The sequence below is a fragment of the Vanellus vanellus genome, assembly GCF_965231255.1.
Source record: "Vanellus vanellus genome assembly, chromosome: 14".
NCBI classification, from domain to species: domain Eukaryota; kingdom Metazoa; phylum Chordata; class Aves; order Charadriiformes; family Charadriidae; genus Vanellus; species Vanellus vanellus.
The window spans coordinates 7,339,688-7,357,496 of record NC_138919.1 but is presented as its reverse complement, the minus strand read 5'-3'; the positions used below and the strand labels follow the sequence as shown (position 1 = coordinate 7,357,496).

Here is a 17,809-nt window from a genome sequence, read left to right as displayed (position 1 = left end):
ATTGTCTATCCTAAAAAGCGAATACCCCTCCTATTTACTACCTGTTCAGGTATGACAGAACTCCCAGTTTACACGCCATGAGGACACATTTTTAAAAACCAGTAAGAAGCAGCCCAAACCATTACAGAAACCCTTGATATTCCTAATGTTAGTGCAAGCACACAAACATATGCTACAGATATTGTGCAACTCTGTACAGTAACTATAACAGGAAAAGAAAATCTCACTTCTGCAACAACTGGTGCCTCACCCTCTCGCCACAAATTTCCTAGTAACAAAGCTGCTTCTGCACAAGTAACACACACGACATTCAGTACGCAGCTAGCAGGTCAGACATTTGCTAACACAAGTAAGAGATTGCTTTATCTTAAAGCATTCAGTCAGCTGTACCATTCCACTGTATTTTTTCTTAAAAAGATTAGATTCTAAATATCAAGGTCAACAGTACGAAATACCAGAATCCAAAAGCTACTGGCTTCCACTGCATAGTAGGAAGAAATTTGGAAAAGTTGACTTGTATTATGGAAGAGTTGAAGTGTATCTCCCCCTTGAAACTCTCTGAGCTATAGCCACTTGTCGTGGTTTGGGCTGGGCTGGCCACTAAAACGAATGACAGATGCTCTCTTTTACTTCTTTCCCCTTCAGAGAAGGGAGAGCAGGATGAGAGAGGGAAGAGATTTATGAGTTTAAAAAGAAACTAAACTACCTTAATGAAAATATTAATAAAATAATAACAAGAAAATACTGAAATATATACAATATATACAAAACTGTAACGAGCTCCCAGGACAATGATCATATCACTGGCTGGCACTGGGAAAGTCCCAGACTGGACTCAGCAACGGATGGGAACTGGATTCCAGGTCTGGATTCAGGAATGCATAGACCGGGATCAAGGCAGGCAGACGGACAGAGTCCTCCTCAGATGCTGGCCATTGAAGAAAGAGGGCCGACCCTTTGATCCATCAGCTTTTATATTGAGCATGAGGTAGATGGGATGGAATACTCTGTTGGTCAGTTTTGGGTCACCTGTTCTTTCTACTCCTTGCCGCAGGTGGGACCCCTCTATGCTTTTCTGCTTCCAACCCTCCAGCACGGCACATAACCAAGTTAGCTGCCCTTGGGTGTTATAGCAGTAAGTATAAGCAAGAGCCTCTCTGCATACCATTCCTTGGTATAAATTATGAACAATCAGGTCTTACCACTCTGGAAGTGGATACTGTTGGAAAAATATGCCATTAACTTCAGACAGTTCAGTTAGTTAGAAGAGGCTTAACTGAAAAGTAAAATTGCTGAACAGAAAATTGGTTCTATTTTACCTCAAACCAGGACACTGCTGCTGGGAACAAATGTGCATAAGAATCAATCTACTGCTTGTTATAAGTTAAACATTCCGTCAGTAATTCTTTGCTGACCAGTCAGACATTAGGGGACATGTTCAATCTTTAGACAGAACTACAGTCAGAAGCTTCTTAACCAAAGTAAGGTCATATTACCATCCCCAAATAGGCCTTTAAAAAGTAACAAGCAAGCATTTCACAAACTGTGAAACCCACAACAAAAGGGGCAAAAAAATATCAAATACATGACATACTTAGAAAAAAAACTAACAGCAGCATCTAGCAACATATATACCAGATTAAATCTGAAGGTACAAGGGCAACGACAAAGTGATAGTGCTCCCATCTCTTTGTGGCTGGTCTATATTCTCTTATACACACCTTCAGAGATCAATTTTACTGCCAAAATATTGGGAGTATTCAGATGAAAATTTGTAGTTCCTTCTATATCCAAAGGATTTACCATAAGGCCAGGTAGTTTTTTCTAAGTCTCTCATTTCTACTACAAGTCGGGTAAGGAAATCATTTCACAGGAAAGTTGTGATGACATTTCTATTTCACTACCAAAGAGCTGAGAACAAAAACTGAACACAGAAGACTGGATTACAGAAGTGTGCCATCAAATGATGAAAGCCTTTGCAGTGCCTAACCCCCACAGAAGCAAAGAAGTATTACAATTTGTGTGCTACACTTTCTTATACCACTACCTAAAATATATATGCATGCACAAAAATATTGCAATTTTGACAAGAACATAATACTGCAAGTTGCACAGAGCATTTTTCTGCTATCATATCCAACAACAAATGCTGAAATCTCCTATTGCTGCTCTTCTCTCCCAAACACAAACACGTTGGCTTACCAGATTCAAGATCCCTGATTTTGTTTTTCAAATATTTTTCTTCGCCTCCAAAAAAAAAATTAAACATTAGTTAACCACTTACTGAGTTTTTCTGTATATCTTGCTCAACTTTAGAAGAAAACACCGAAAGGTCACCATTAAGTATAACCTCAGCCAGTGAGTTCACCAAAGGGGCATAATGTATAATTAGAAAAACCTATAAAAGAAGGTGAAAAGAAATATCAGACATGTATTACAGAACACATCAGTGTCACAATTTCAGTCACTGAACGTACTTCTTTGATGTTATTAAACTGGTATCTTAAGTTTAGATATGCAGTAAAGTACAATTGGTAACACTGATAGATCATGAAATCTACTTCAAAACACAGGAGACCATAATCCCCTCTACAAGTATTTGACCTTTCTTTACAATTTAAGCTACCTACTTTTAATAACTCTTTATACTCTTCCCTTCTTCTGAGAAATGTAAATTCTCTCTCCTCATCAGCTTTGAAATGAAAGTTGTGTGATATTCTAATGAGGAACCCAAATTAAAACTGCTCCAGAAAACTGTGTTTTTTTTGAGAAGCTACACACACTGATTATGCTACACAGCATCCACTGACCTTCTTGTATGCCAATAACTGGCAGGACTCCAATAAATTCTGTGTCGTGCACACAATTACTTTGCAGTGATTCACAAGTAAATGTCATTCAATAGGCTGAACTGGATCAGAAGCAGTTTTTCTGGCTATGAAATTGCAATGAATTATGGTCTAGCTACAAAGCAGCTATATAACACAGGAATAAGGGCCATACTGCCTATAACGTTAAAGCACTTATCCAGAAATGCTTCGGTGCTTTAACAGAGTTCTTCATTTACACTAACCACTTTAATTTGAGGCAAGGCGTACAAGGTTGGACCAGCAAACAACTGGCTTCTGGACAGAACTGGCTCAGATCCAGCTGCAACAACCTTGTGTTAGCTTATATCCATTACTCTTCACAGCAATATCAAAACTGGATCCCTAAACAGTAGTTCTAGCTGAAAAATACCCAAATAATTTCTAAATTAGTAAACCCAATCATTGTTTTGACAATATTTAGCTAAACATATAATCATAGAATGGTTCAGGTTGGAAGGGACCTTAAAGATCATCTAGTTCCAATCCCCCTGCCATGGTCAGGGACACCTTCCACTAGACCAGGTTGCTCAAAGCCCCATCCAGCCTGGCCTTGAACATCTCCAGGGATGGCACATCCACAACTTCTCTGGGCAATCTGGACCAGTGTCTCACCAACCTCATGGTGAAAATTTTTTTCCTAATATCTAATCTAAATCTCCCCTCTTCCAGTTGAAGCCATTACCCCTTGTCCTATCACTATACACCCTTGTCAAAAGTCCCTCTCCAGCGCTCTTGTAGGCCCCCTTCAGATACTGGAAAGCTGCTGTAACATGATCTCCACAGGTTTGCTGATTAAAATCAGAACCATTCCAGACCTTCAAAAGTGAAGCGATTATTAGCATGCAGTGGTGACCTATGTAAAACTTCGCAAAGTCACAACACACTTCAAAAATTCTTAGAACAACCTCAGAAATCACTCAGGCTTCTTCTAATTCAGAAAGCATAGCTCGACTATACACAGGCATGTTTTGGCAGAAGTACATTATGTATTCACTTTGTGAACAGTGGATGTAAATCCATGATGAAAACTCATCTCAGTGGATTATCACCTGCTAGTACAAGTCTCTCAAGAACTTGTCTCCAATGTATGAGTAATGCCTAAAGCATATGTCTCGTGTCAGTAGCAGAAATAGTTAAGAAGGCTTTTCAGATACTCATGGTACACTTTTTCAGGTCCCACTCCATTAAAGACAGAATCTAGATTAAAATGAGATGTAAAAAGATGCATTTCTGCCAGTTACAGAAAAAGTAGCTCGATTTTCTACCATTCTGATTCACAGAATTTGTTCCCAGTTCTTTACAGTTGGGAAAAAAAAAAATCCATTTTCTTTATTAAAAACAATAAAGAACATAGATGCAAATCTTGAAGTGATAACCTCTTTGATTTCAGTTCCACTGAAATTGGCTACGTAAGAGGTCAACATATACAACCTTATGATGGAAATCCCTTTGGTTACAAGAAGCTGTTGCTCCCAAGGTTTTATCTGTGGTCAGTAACTCCCACAACATCACAATTTTTTGTTTAAATTAAGAAGCATCAAATTACATTATCCTGAATAATCACATTTTTCAGAAAAGTTCTTACAAAAAGAAGGAAATAAAAAAGGAAATAAATTCTATGAGTACAAGTAAAAACTATTTTCAGAGAACATAATTTAAGAAAACTAGTCTCATTGCAATGCAATGAAGACTACAGGGAGAAAAGATTATTTTTCTCTACAATAAAAAAAAATCCACTGTGAAACTCTTAATTTGAAAGTAAGTTCCAGAAAAAAAGGAGGTGGGACTGGTAAGAAAAAGAAATAACAAGTACTTAATTATAGATTTAAGGTACAGGCATAATGAAATTCAAATGGGGCTTGTGTTGGTTTTTTTTTTTTTTTTTTTTAATAATCAAAACAACCCATGAGACCATTGCTCCTTCTGTGTTTCAAAGCAGAAAATTCAAACCTGGAACCTGAATTTCCCAAAGCTATGGAAAAGTGCAATATAGCATCTATCTAAATTTCAACTCCAATTTTATTAAATTCTGTCCTAGCATGTTGCATGGCTCTACTATGCTTCATTTGTCAGGTGGTGTACATAAACAATAATCACTGAATGCTTTAAAGGCTACCCTGTGCTATGGGATCCTCAGAAGAATGATATTAACTCAAGTAAGAAGCTAAGAAGTCCATAAAAAGACAAATTATCTTGCCTTTTTTTTTTTTAAATGGAAACTGATAGCTTTAAAACTTTGTTTGACAAATTGTCTTTAATGGCTTTGCTAAAATAGATGAAAATAAATTAATTTATAAATCATAACACCACTGCAAAACATGTCCTGAAATAGGACAAAATACTTAAAATACTTACTTGAGAAAGAAGATAGAGAGAAACTTGGAAACTTATTTTTGGACGGTCTCCACCCTACAGAAAAAAAAGTTATGAAAAATGCTAAATTATTTTGACAAAGTTAAAGCATTTACACTGTTTAGTATTTTATTTAGAGTAAAACTTTTAATATTATATTGTTCCACATTCTGCTAAAAAATGTTCAGAAAGCATCATGCTCATCAACATTCCCTTCTTATAAACTATTTCAAATGAAGACTCTCCAAATAAGCATATCCCTTACTCTAGGTGCTTTAAAAATGGCTATTGATTACTATCCATTCATAGTCACTTTGGTAACTTAAATTTAAGAGATGAGTATCTGAGAAGTATGTTGGTTTTCACTATGCTATTATTCCTTCAAAACGTACTTCTCAGTTAACATTCATTCCAGTCTGCTCTAAAAATTAGCTATTAAGAAACGATTAAACACTACCCATATAATAAGAACAGGTTCTTGACAGGTGCTTCTCTAAATCAAGTAAATCACATTGGACAAAAATACTTGAAGTATAACTTGAGCGCAACAGTGATAAATTTATATACAAGTAGTCATGAAAACATTTCTAAAAAACAATCAGTGATACTTTGAAAACCATCACCAAAGAGGTATGAACAACCCAATTTTATGATTGCAAATATCTCTGACCTCATGATAATAGACACATATGCCCAAAACCAGGAGGAAAAGCAGATTTTTGTACATGCATGAGTAGAAGTTAGAACACCTGAAATAAAAGTAAAAGCCAGGAAGTCTGCTTCACCCTATTTCAATGGCAAGACAAGGAGCTGATTGTTATTCAATGTTCAGTGCACATGCAATATACTGAATTCATTACTGACTCATATTACTGAATCCATACTCTGAAGGCAAAGGGGAAGGTCTGGAGAGAGGAAGATTTTCCCCTCAGTTGAGGGGGACCGTGTCAGAGACCACTTGGCCAAGCTGGACATTCACAAGTCCATGGGCCCTGATGGCTTGCACCCGCGAGTGCTGAGAGAGCTGGCGGATGTTATTGCTAGACCACTCTCCATCGTCTTTGAACGGTCATGGAGAACAGGAGAGGTGCCTGAGGACTGGAGGAAGGCTGACATCACTCCGATCTTCAAAAAAGGCAAGAAGGAGGACCCAGGGAACTACAGACCAGTTAGTGTCACCTCTGTCCCTGGGAAGGTAATGGAGCGACTCATTCTGGATGTCATCTCCAAACACGTTGAGGAACAGGAAGTGATTGGAAGTGGTCAACATGGATTTACCAAGGGTAAATCATGCTTGACCAATCTGATAGCTTTCTATGATGTTATAACTGGTTGGTGGGATGAGGGGAGAGTTGTGGATGTCATCTACCTTGACTTTAGCAAGACTTTTGACACTGTCTCCCATGACATCCTCATTAGGAAGCTGAGGAAGTATGGGCTAGATGAGGTGACAGTGAGGTGGATTGAGAGTTGGCTGCGGGACAGAACTCAGAGGGTTGTGATCAGCGGCACAGAGTCTAGTTGGAGGCCTGTAACCAGTGGTGTCCCCCAGGGGTCAATACTCGGTCCAATTTTGTTTAATATATTCATGAATGACCTGGATGAGGGGACAGAGTGTATCCTCAGCAAGTTTGCTGATGATACCAAACTGGGTGGGGTGGCTGACACCCCAGAGGGCCGTGCTGCCATCCAGCGTGACCTGGACAGGCTGGAGAGCTGGGCAGAGAAGAACCTAATGAGGTTCAACAAAAGCAAGTGCAAGGTCCTGCACCTGGGGAGGAAGAATGCTAGGCACCAGTACAGGTTAGGGGCGGACCTGCTGGGAAGTAGCTCGGAGGAGAAGGATCTGGGGGTTGTGGTAGACAGTAAATTATCCATGGCCCAGCAATGTGCCCTTGTCACCAAAAAGGCCAATGGAATCCTGGGCTGCATAGGGAAGAGTGTGGCCAGTAGGTCGAGGGAGGTCATTCTCCCCCTCTACTCTGCACTGGTGAGGCCCCAACTGGAATACTGTGTCCAGTTTTGGGCTCCCCAGTTCAAGAGGGACAGGGAACTGCTGGAGCGAGTCTAGCGAAGGGCAACTAAGATGATTAAGGGCTTGGAGCATCTGCCTTATGAGGAAAGGCTGAGAAAGCTGGGACTCTTTAGCCTGGAGAAGAGAAGGCTGAGGGGAGACCTTATTATGGCGTACAAGTATCTAAAGGGTGGGTTGAAGGAGGATGGAGCCAGGCTCTTTTCAATGGTTCCCAGTAACAGGACGAGGGGTAATGGGCACAAGTTAGTACACAGGAAGTTCCGTTCAAATACACGGAAGAACTTCTTTACGGTGAGGGTGACAGAGCACTGGCAGAGGCTGCCCAGGGAGGTTGTGGAGTCCCCTTCTCTGGAGGTTTTCAAGACTCGCCTGGATGCAGTCCTGAGTAATGTGCTCTAGGCAATCCTGCTTTGGCAGGGGAGTTGGACTAGATGATCTCTAGAGGTCCCTTCCAACTCTGAAGATTCTGTGATTCTGTGATTAACTTGCAGTAAACCTGACCTCTAGTCAATGAAAGTACGCTTAAATTCACAAAGCATTGTGTATCTTAAGAACAAACACCACTACAGAAAATTAAGAAAAGGGAAGGGAGGAAAAAAAGACAAAAGAAAAAAACACAAGAATAAACAGAACAGTGAATATATATATATATATATATTTTTTTTTAAGACAAGTGAATACAGGAACCTGTACAGGTTTTAAAAGAACAGTTTCTATTTCATTAAGAATTAGCTTTCCGCTAAATTTAAAGGCTACGCTTTAAAATTTAATTAAACTATATCACATTCAAACACAGCTTATCTGCAACTAGAAGAACCATGTATCAAACCCAAAATGTTGTATTTCCTACATGGAATGGATTTTACACCACGGAAAATTGTGCATATACTGGGAAAAGGTACTATATCTGCTTTTGCTAGGAAACAAGTTACCATATGAGAAAAGGAAATCACACATCTCCCTGTGTCAAAGAAATGTAAATCCTTTTCCCAATTTGCAATTTTTCTCATCTCCACTATTGCTAACAACCTTGTAATCCAAAACAGTATTTGTTTGGTGAATAGTTTCATCTGTTCTGCCCTTAAGTTCAGTCTCAGGGTACTTGCCCTACAGTTATTTTATTTAAGATGCTTATTATAAAACACACATAGATATGGACAGTATTAACCCTATTACAGCATACACATGCTGAACAAATCATTATGCATACTGCAAGCAAGTAATACCTTTAAGACTTAATTATTTGCCGGTATTAGCTTACCTTATCTTGATTTACTAATGAATACACATAGAGGGGGAGAAAGAGCCTATTAAGTAGGTGGTCTGTCAGCACATCATTTAAAAACTCACAATTAATGATAAGAATATCATTAAGGTAATGTAAATGATCAAGGTGTTCTGCTACCAGATCACTCAGTTTGCCTCTATTTCTGTGCCTGAAAAAGAGAGCAGAAAGAAAGTCTCAGATATAATCAACTGTCAGTCTTAAAAATTTATGGAAAGAATTAATGTGCATCCCCTTCCAAAGATCATCTTGCACAGATCGACTGCCTAAAGATGATGTTTTCAGTAAAGTCAAACAGTATTCAGGCGCTTATATGTGCTTTATGATGCATATATCAAGTTTTTCTCCAAGTTTTAAGAAGCAATGTTTTTACAAAACTTCTCTTTCCACTGCCAGAGTCTTTTCACAAGCTAGCTATAAAAAATGGTAAGATTTGTTTCCAAAAATAAAAGAAGAAATCTATGTTGTATTTAATGTCTACCTCTTCACTTTAAGAAGGCAAGAAACAGCCACCCATTCTGAGGTGGGGGTGGGGAGGTAAACCAAGAATAAACTGAATGAACAAAATATTTCTGTAGTTGATAGTGGAATATTTCACAGGAATTTCAGGTCTCCAGTTCTCATATTAAATAAAGTTCACCCTTCCTTTTCAAATTTTTTTCCGAGAATCTTTTAATGAGTCTGTTCTAGTAAGATGATATACAGAAAAGGAACATTAAAAAGATAAAGTTAGTAAGATTGAGAAGCACAAAATACCTTTTGTGACTTCTGGATAGCTACTGAAATTAGCAGAATTAAAAAAAAAAGATGAAGAAAAATCATGTTGCCAAACACTGATTTACTTTTACAGATATTAGCACAGATTGGGCACACAGCACTAACCACTATTAAGTCAAAGAATCACTAAAAAGCTTTGCAAGAATGAAAAGCTTGAACTGTCTACAAGGGAATGTATTCAGAAACTAACTGGACTCCTACAGACAAAATAAGGAGATTATCGACATCTGGGAAAAGCATGACCATTCAATACCCAGCATTTGTAAAAGCTTACTCTTCATCAGTCTGCACACAGTTATCCAGTTCTATCACGTGGCTTCCAATAAACCAAACGAGGTTGGAGAAATAAGGAACAGCAGTTTTATCTCTAATGTAATGCAGCATAGGTTGGTTGTCCACTGAAGAGAAATTGTTAAAAAGAAAAATCAGTTGCCAATTATTTTTTGTATTAATTTTTAAGAAATACTACAAAGTATCTTTTGAATTTTGACTACATGCTAGCTTTTTTTATGAGTATATACCTAACAATCTTATACATGAAATGGACATCTACAAAAGTGTCATATCAATTCTTAATTGGCTTGAATGAGCCTAATATTGATATATTTACACAGGTCTGAAGATAAACAAATCTAGTGGAATTCAGAAAGGTTTTTTAGCACACTTTATTAAAAAGAAGAGAAAAAAGCGTAAGAACAAAGCAGTAATACTGAAAGTCAAGCTAGTTAGACTTACATGACACTGCATTAAGGAACACAGGAATCATCAGAGAAGGAAGGGCAAAAGAAACAGACAACAGTTAACAGGATTAGGAACTGGGATAGTGACATCTTCCAAAAGGGTTAAAAAAGCTAAAGCACAAAGCATCTAAACTGAAAGCTACAGGGTAGGTGGTTAGACCAGAATATATGCAAACGGATAGTCAGAAAATAATGAAACCTGAACATCTGAGCTATGTTTTTTCAACTCTAACCTTTATATCACTAAAACATTCAATGAAAATTCTAGGAAAGTACATACCCTGCATGAACATATTCCATAATACATACTACCTTACAACATGCTGATTTCAAAGATAAAAGTTCTGAATACACACCAATTTTTCTACAGTGATCACTGATATTTTCAGTTTATTACAGATTTTATAGACTCCAAGAAAAATTTAGGGGAAAGTGACTTTTGGACACTGTCTAGTCCAAACCCATTCTCAAAGCAGCACTAACTTCAAAGTTCAACCAGTTTGCTAAAGGTCTTGAGTTTTGAAGATCTCAAACAATACAGATTCCTCGGTTTCTCTGGAAAACCTGTTGCAGTGCTTAAATATTCTCACAGTGAAGTTTTGGTTTTTTTCGTTACGTCCTACTGGAACATCCAGTACAGGAATTTGTGACTGCAGCCTCCCGGCCTTCACTGGGCATCTCTGGGAATGGTCTAGCTCTTCCTTAGTGTGACTGCAGCACTTAGGATCTCTACAATCATATTCTAACACACTTCAAATCCAAAAGGAAGTGATGTAGCCAGCAAGGTTACTGCTTAGTACGTTATAAAGCTCAAGTTCATAAGTAAAAAATACTTGATATTCTTAAAGCACTTTTTTTGGGGGGTTGGGTTTGTTGTTTGTTTTTTAAATACAGTCACAATCTGATCTCTGTTGGAAGGGACGCTAAAGTTCCTTGTGTATGCCTGAAACTCAGTTTCATCTGTGAGGAAACAGTACTATCTACAAGTACATACTGTAGGTTTGGGGTTCTATTTCATAAAAACCAAAATGCGTATCTGAAGCATGTCAACATGCTAAGCTTTTCAATCTCATAAAACAGAAAGAAAACCCTTAAATGTAAATAACTGAAAATTAAACTACACTGAAAACAGCATTTTGTACACATGCCTTTTTTAATATTTAAAAAGCGTACCTTTGTAGACATTTAAAGTTATAGTCCTAACAGCAATCCTGACCATGCTTTCTGGGTGGTTAAAAAATTTAATAGCTTCAGTGTACAAAGCGAAGTCATTAGTGTGCTGTAACAAGAGGAAAGAAAGTATTTATGAATTAGCCAAAACATGTACAGAATTTTTATTGGTATTCTGTACAAAAAATATTTTCTATGTATTACTGATATTTTTATCTTCTACTTAAGTAACAGAAATGATTTTATAATGCACAGTCTGTTGCATTTGTAGTTCTACATTAAAATAAACTGCTTTAAGCATCGAAGCTTTCGATGTTAACTCTGCACATATTCAGTGCTTTAATGCCCTCTTCTGGCAAAAAGTGGAATGGAGAGAGGAAAAACCCCTTTCAAATTTGATTACTCAGGCTTTTTAGACTTTGACTAAGCCTCTTTGAACCAAGTGGTGCAACAGAATAGATCCTGTTTATAAAAGCACAAGAAAACAAGGCATAAAGAAGTTGAATTCTCAGGGAGGTAGACTTCAGAACTACTGAAACAGTCCGGTACAACACTAACTTCCAGAGTCTGATTTTATTATAGTTGTATGAAGACAAAGACCTTCTTTATCATGCTTTTGTAGAGATTCCCACAAATGAATTCTCACTCACTGATATTACCGTTATAAAAATAAATGCAGGACATGCTGAGACAAGAGACTAAATAGAATACGTGCCAAATTGCTACCAATTTCTAATTAAAGTTCTCTTATCCTTATACTGCAACTCTCTCTTTCTTCACTTACCTCATTATAAAAGAAATGTACAGTATGATTGTTGAGCTTCAGAGAAAGAGTTTTCAAAAATGATATGTAATATGCCATGATCTCCTCATCAGAAAAGTCAAATTTGTGGACAATAATAGAATTTACATAGTTATTAGACAGCAGGTAGTCTGAAAAACAATATATTACACAGGTTAACAGAGAGGAAAAAAATCATTATGCTAACTAGCCGTATTTAAAGTACCAGCTAGAAACAAACTACCTGGTGCTTGAATATCCCAATTTTTAGCCAAACAACTCAAGTGATGGCTTCAAGTGGTAACGTAAGGAAATTGTTCCCTACAGAGGTCTTTCCTCCCAAGACGAAAAGTGAGAATACACTTCACCTTCTTCAATTTACTTAGGCGTTGCAGCTAGTAAGTAACACTTAAAAAAACACTCTCTTTTCCTCCCAAAGTCATAAATTCTAAAAGGCTTGTATATGACTTTCTCTTCATGATAGTTATGGAATACTTTAACTATTAATTCTCTGTCCTCTTTACATGTTTCTAAAAACCTTGAAGTAAATGCAAGTGGCTGAATGCCAGCCCCAATGATGTCAGAACACTTCCAGTACAAATTAGACAAGAGTTCCACGGCACAATCTGCAGTAGCAAAGTGAACGTTTCAGACCACAACTATACTGCTGAATTAAAGAACCCCTTGAAATATGCAGCAAAAGTGTTTCAGTAGTACCAAACAACTCCTTTAGTACTACTGAAAATTTAGATTATAAGGTATTTTGGAGTCAAATTACACTGCATTTTCAGTAGTGTTCAATTAAAAAGATTGTTAGGAACTTATATAGTTCTTCTGTGAAGGGGCAATAGGACTAAATTTCATTAAATGAAAGGGAATTCAGTTAAATTTTGATCGCTTAATCCTAAACCGTTTAAAAGTGTGCCCTTACACAGTGATGTTTCATGACTGATGTTCTCAAAAAGGATATTCAGAGTCTGCAGAAGCTGCACACAAACGTAACGACCAGACTTCTGACGCAAGATGTTCAAGAAGAAAACAAACATATTTTTCTCCAAGAAAAAGCTGAAATAAAATAGAGGTGTCAAAGTCAGTTGCTATATTTAAAAGGAACAATTTTACTGGGATTGGGGACAATTCTAGGCAAGTTTGACAAACAGCACGTTTTACATTTATGAAGAATTATTTTGAAAAGTTTGGTCTGTATAACAGAATAACATCTTCCAAGAACCTTAAATACTAACAAGGGAGCTTAAACATTCAAATTATGCAGAAGAGAGATGTCAAGAAATCAGGGCCTTTTTAAATTTATTTTTAGTGTATTCAATTTATCAGGCAGCTTCCCTACCTTGCAATCATAATTTTGAAGGGGAGAGCCTCTAAAAGAAGGTTACGTTTTGTTCACTTGCCCCTTTTAAGCTAACACACTTTTTGTCTTCAACACTGTAGACCTTATTTTTGATCCACTTCATTTTTTTTCTGCACCAGAAGCAAGCATTTCATAGTTTATTGTACAATTCAAACAGAATCGAATGTTTGCACTGTTTTTAAACCAGAAATGCATGCAATTTAAAGAGAACAGTGTGGACTCCTTCCTACCAGGACATCACAAATACGTATTTGTGAAATTTTTTTTACATTAACTGCAGAAAAAACTCCTCATTCCTAAAATTCTCCCAAGCAGAGTAAGGAATGTGATGGAGTTACAGTATAAATACAAATGATCAGAATAATTTTCTTAGTCAGCCTCATAACCAAATCATGTGGAAATCATCTTGTAAAAATAAAATCAACCACTCCCTAAATAAGTAATTAAAAATACCAAATGCCTTAACTTTACCCATCTCAATCACAAATTGCCTTTATAAAAGAGCAAGTGTCTTGAAGCAAACAGCCAAGCAATGGGCATTAACACAGTCCAATTTGCAACTGTGAATGTTTGTTTTGAAGTTCATTTTTCTATCAACTCATTTTATGGGGATTAAAATAACATCTGAATAAAAACTCTAAACATCACAGCTAGAATAATATATGTATTTGTAGTATCTTATATAAATTGAAGTGAACAAATTCAAGTCATATGATGCTAATAGATGTACTGTGGGCCCTAAAGTAGGTTAGATTTTGTATTTATATCAAAGATTTGAGAGTCAAACAACAGCTGCACATGAAAGGGGCTCTGGACTTGGACCACTTTTTTTGTTAACAGAAGCAAATTCTGTTTCTTTGTATGACAAGAATATGATCTTGCTTACCCTTCTACGTACATTCATGAAATACAGTCCTGAAGGAGTTAACCTTTTGAACTAGATCTCTATGCAACTTTAATCATTCTTCAAAAACAAAACCAGAATCAAAATTGCTTCTAAGTACTTACTCAAATACTGAGCTGTCATTCTGATCCCCCCATATAAGGATCTCTGTTATAGAACGAATAGTCTCTACCAGCAGGTTGCGGTTGTGATCTGTTACTGTTGTATTTTTAGTCAAAACATGATACATGTACCTAAAAGAAAAAATAATTGCAAGTAATAAGCCATCCTGCCACTTTCACACACACCATGTTTGTAACAGTGTAGACACACACATACATACACATGCTCAGTCTAATGATTGTACAGTTTTAAATCCTAAAATTTCCTTTTAATACTGATGCAGAGAGAAGAGTAATTGTTAAACAGGATATGTGACAAACGAAAGACACGCGTAACTAGCCAGGTGAGTTATGAATGCTTACGCATATGTTAACACAGGACTAGAAATTATGTAACAATTGTCCCATGGTGCTTCTTATGGCAACGTAGCAAATTTCTTTGGGAGTACATTCAAGTCAAAGGAGTGATGAGCAAGAAGGAGAAATAGAAGCAGCAGGAAAGCATGAGTAGCTGATATGGAAAAGTGTAATTCTGGCAAGAGACACATGCAGATGTAGAAAAGTTAGACCCTTTCTCTTGTCTGCAGAAACACTGTACAGATTCATGTCAATTTGATGGTTAATAATCAGGACTGTCAAAGACTATTCATGCATCTTGGCTTAATCATCAGGTCTCTGGCCCTTTAAGCATAGACGTACTGATTGGAAAGGTGGCAAACTCCAGCTTTACCATCTCAAAGGACAAGATTTTAAGGCTGTCCAGTGAAGTTTAAAAGTAAAAGTCTGTCTATATTACAACAGGTGACAGGAAGCTAAATAAAATGTGAAAGGCTTGTATTATAAGTCTCAGAATTTTACTCAGTTGAGGAAGCACATTTCTCTCACGACACCACAATAAGATGTTACATCAAAGATTACCTCCCTTTGTGCTAATAAAAAAAAAAGGGGGGGTGGGGGAAAGAATTCTCATTAAAGTATAAGAATGACCACTGCTTTTCTCCCTCTTTTTTTCCCTTTTATATAGCAATAAAGAAAAAGGATGGATGCAAGAAAGTAATTAAATAAAAAATATATCCAGAGAAATTTCATGTCATTTTAAAACTGCAAGAGTTCAGATTACCAAGCACAGATCATATATTTCTATACTGCACTCCATTGAAATTCAGGAGTAACACCTTAGCATTCAGGTTTATCACAGAATCACAGAATCTTCAGAGTTGGAAGGGACCTCTAGAGATCATCTAGCCCAACTCCCCTGCCAAAGCAGGATTGCCTAGAGCACATTACTCAGGACTGCATCCAGGCGGGTCTTGAAAACCTCCAGAGAAGGGGACTCCACAACCTCCCTGGGCAGCCTCTGCCAGTGCTCTGTCACCCTCACTGTAAAGAAGTTTTTCCATGTATTTGAACGGAACTTCCTGTGTTCTAACTTGTGCCCATTACCCCTCATCCTGTTACTTGGAACCATTGAAAAGACCCTGGCACCATCCTCCTTCAACCCACCCTTTAGATACTTGTACGCCATAATAAGGTCTCCCCTCAGCCTTCTCTTCTCCAGGCTAAAGAGTCCCAGCTCTCTCAGCCTTTCCTCATAAGGCAGATGCTCCAAGCCCTTAATCATCTTAGTTGCCCTTCGCTGGACTCGCTCCAGCAGATCCCTGTCCCTCTTGAACTGGGGAGCCCAAAACTGGACACAGTATTCCAGTTGGGGCCTCACCAGTGCAGAGTAGAGGGGGAGAATGACCTCCCTCGACCTACTGGCCACACTCTTCCCTATGCAGCCCAGGATTCCATTGGCCTTTTTGGCAACAAGGGCACATTGCTGGGCCATGGATAATTTACTGTCTACCACAACCCCCAGATCCTTCTCCTCCGAGCTGCTTCCCAGCAGGTCCACCCCAACCTATACTGGTGCCTAGCATTCTTCCTCCCCAGGTGCAGGACCTTGCACTTGCTTTTGTTGAACCTCATTAGGTTCTTCTCTGCCCAGCTCTCCAGCCTGTCCAGGTCACGCTGGATGGCAGCACGGCCCTCTGGGGTGTCAGCCACCCCACCCAGTTTGGTATCATCAGCAAACTTGCTGAGGATACACTCTGTCCCCTCATCCAGGTCATTCATGAATATATTAAACAAAACTGGACTGAGTATTGACCCCTGGGGGACACCACTGGTTACAGGCCTCCAACTAGACTCTGTGCCCCTGATCACAACCCTCTGAGTTCTGTCCCGCAGCCAACTCTCAATCCACCTCACTGTCACCTCATCTAGCCCATACTTCCTCAGCTTCCTAATGCGGATGTCATGGGAGACAGTGTCAAAAGCCTTGCTAACGGCAAGGTAGATGACATCCACGACTCTCCCCTCATTCCACCAACCAGTTATAACATCATAGAAAGCTATCAGATTGGTCAAGCATGATTTACCCTTGGTAAATCCATGTTGACCACTTCCAATCACTTCCTGTTCCTCAACGTGTTTGGAGATGACATCCAGAATGAGTCGCTCCATTACCTTCCCAGGGACAGAGGTGAGACTAACTGGTCTGTAGTTCCCTGGGTCCTCCTTCTTGCCTTTTTTGAAGATCGGAGTGATGTCAGCCTTCCTCCAGTCCTCAGGCACCTCTCCTGTTCTCCATGACCGTTCAAAGACGATGGAGAGTGGTCTAGCAATAACATCCGCCAGCTCTCTCAGCACTCGCGGATGCATGCCATCAGGGCCCATGGACTTGTGAATGTCCAGCTTGGCCAAGTGGTCTCTGACACGGTCCTCCTCAACTGAGGGAAAATCTTCCTCTCTCCAGACCTTCCCCTTTGCCTTCAGAGTATGGGATTCACGAGGGACAGCTTTAGCAGTGAAGACTGAAGAAAAGAAGGCATTCAGTAACTCTGCCTTCTCTGTGTCTTCCACCACTAGGGCACCTGTCTCATTCACCAGTGGGCCTACATTTTCCCTAGTCTTCCTTTTTCTATTGATATACTCATAGAATCTCTTCTTATTGTCTTTAACTGCAGCGGCCAAGCCGAGTTCTGATTGAGCTTTGGCCCTTCTCATTTTCCCCCTGCATAGCTTTGCTATATCTTGATAGTCCTCATAAGTTGCCAACCCCCTTTTCCAGAGAATGTAAACTTTCCTTTTTTTCCTGAGGTCCAGCCAAAGTTCTCTATTTAGCCAGGCTGGTCGTCTTCCCCTTCTGCTCGTTTTTTGAGAGAAGGGGATGGCCTTCTCCTGCGCTTTTAAGAGCACCTGCTTGAAGTATGCCCAGCCTTCCTGGGCACCTTTGCTCTTCAAAACTGCCTCCCAAGGGACACTCTCGACCATGCTCCTAAACAGGCTAAAGTCTGCCCTTCGGAAATCCAAGGTGGCAGTTCTGCTGGCTCCCCGCCTTACTTGATCAAGAATTGAAAACTCTATCATTTCGTGATCAC

At 38.7% G+C, this 17,809-nt stretch overlaps 1 protein-coding gene across 1 annotated transcript in view; it reads right to left on the bottom strand.

Moving 5' to 3' along the window:
• Positions 1–17,809, bottom strand: part of CLEC16A (C-type lectin domain containing 16A) — a gene marked incomplete at its 3' end in the record, with an annotated part of 84,605 nt that overhangs the window by 59,760 nt on the left and 7,036 nt on the right. Inside the window, exons 2-9 of the mRNA XM_082490776.1 lie at positions 14,388–14,516; positions 12,942–13,075; positions 12,014–12,162; positions 11,233–11,338; positions 9,594–9,717; positions 8,519–8,693; positions 5,226–5,279; positions 2,285–2,398 (exon numbers count right to left, since the gene is read on the bottom strand). Coding sequence (XP_082346902.1) covers positions 2,285–2,398; positions 5,226–5,279; positions 8,519–8,693; positions 9,594–9,717; positions 11,233–11,338; positions 12,014–12,162; positions 12,942–13,075; positions 14,388–14,516 — 985 coding nt within the window. The remainder of the gene's footprint in view (positions 1–2,284; positions 2,399–5,225; positions 5,280–8,518; positions 8,694–9,593; positions 9,718–11,232; positions 11,339–12,013; positions 12,163–12,941; positions 13,076–14,387; positions 14,517–17,809) is intronic.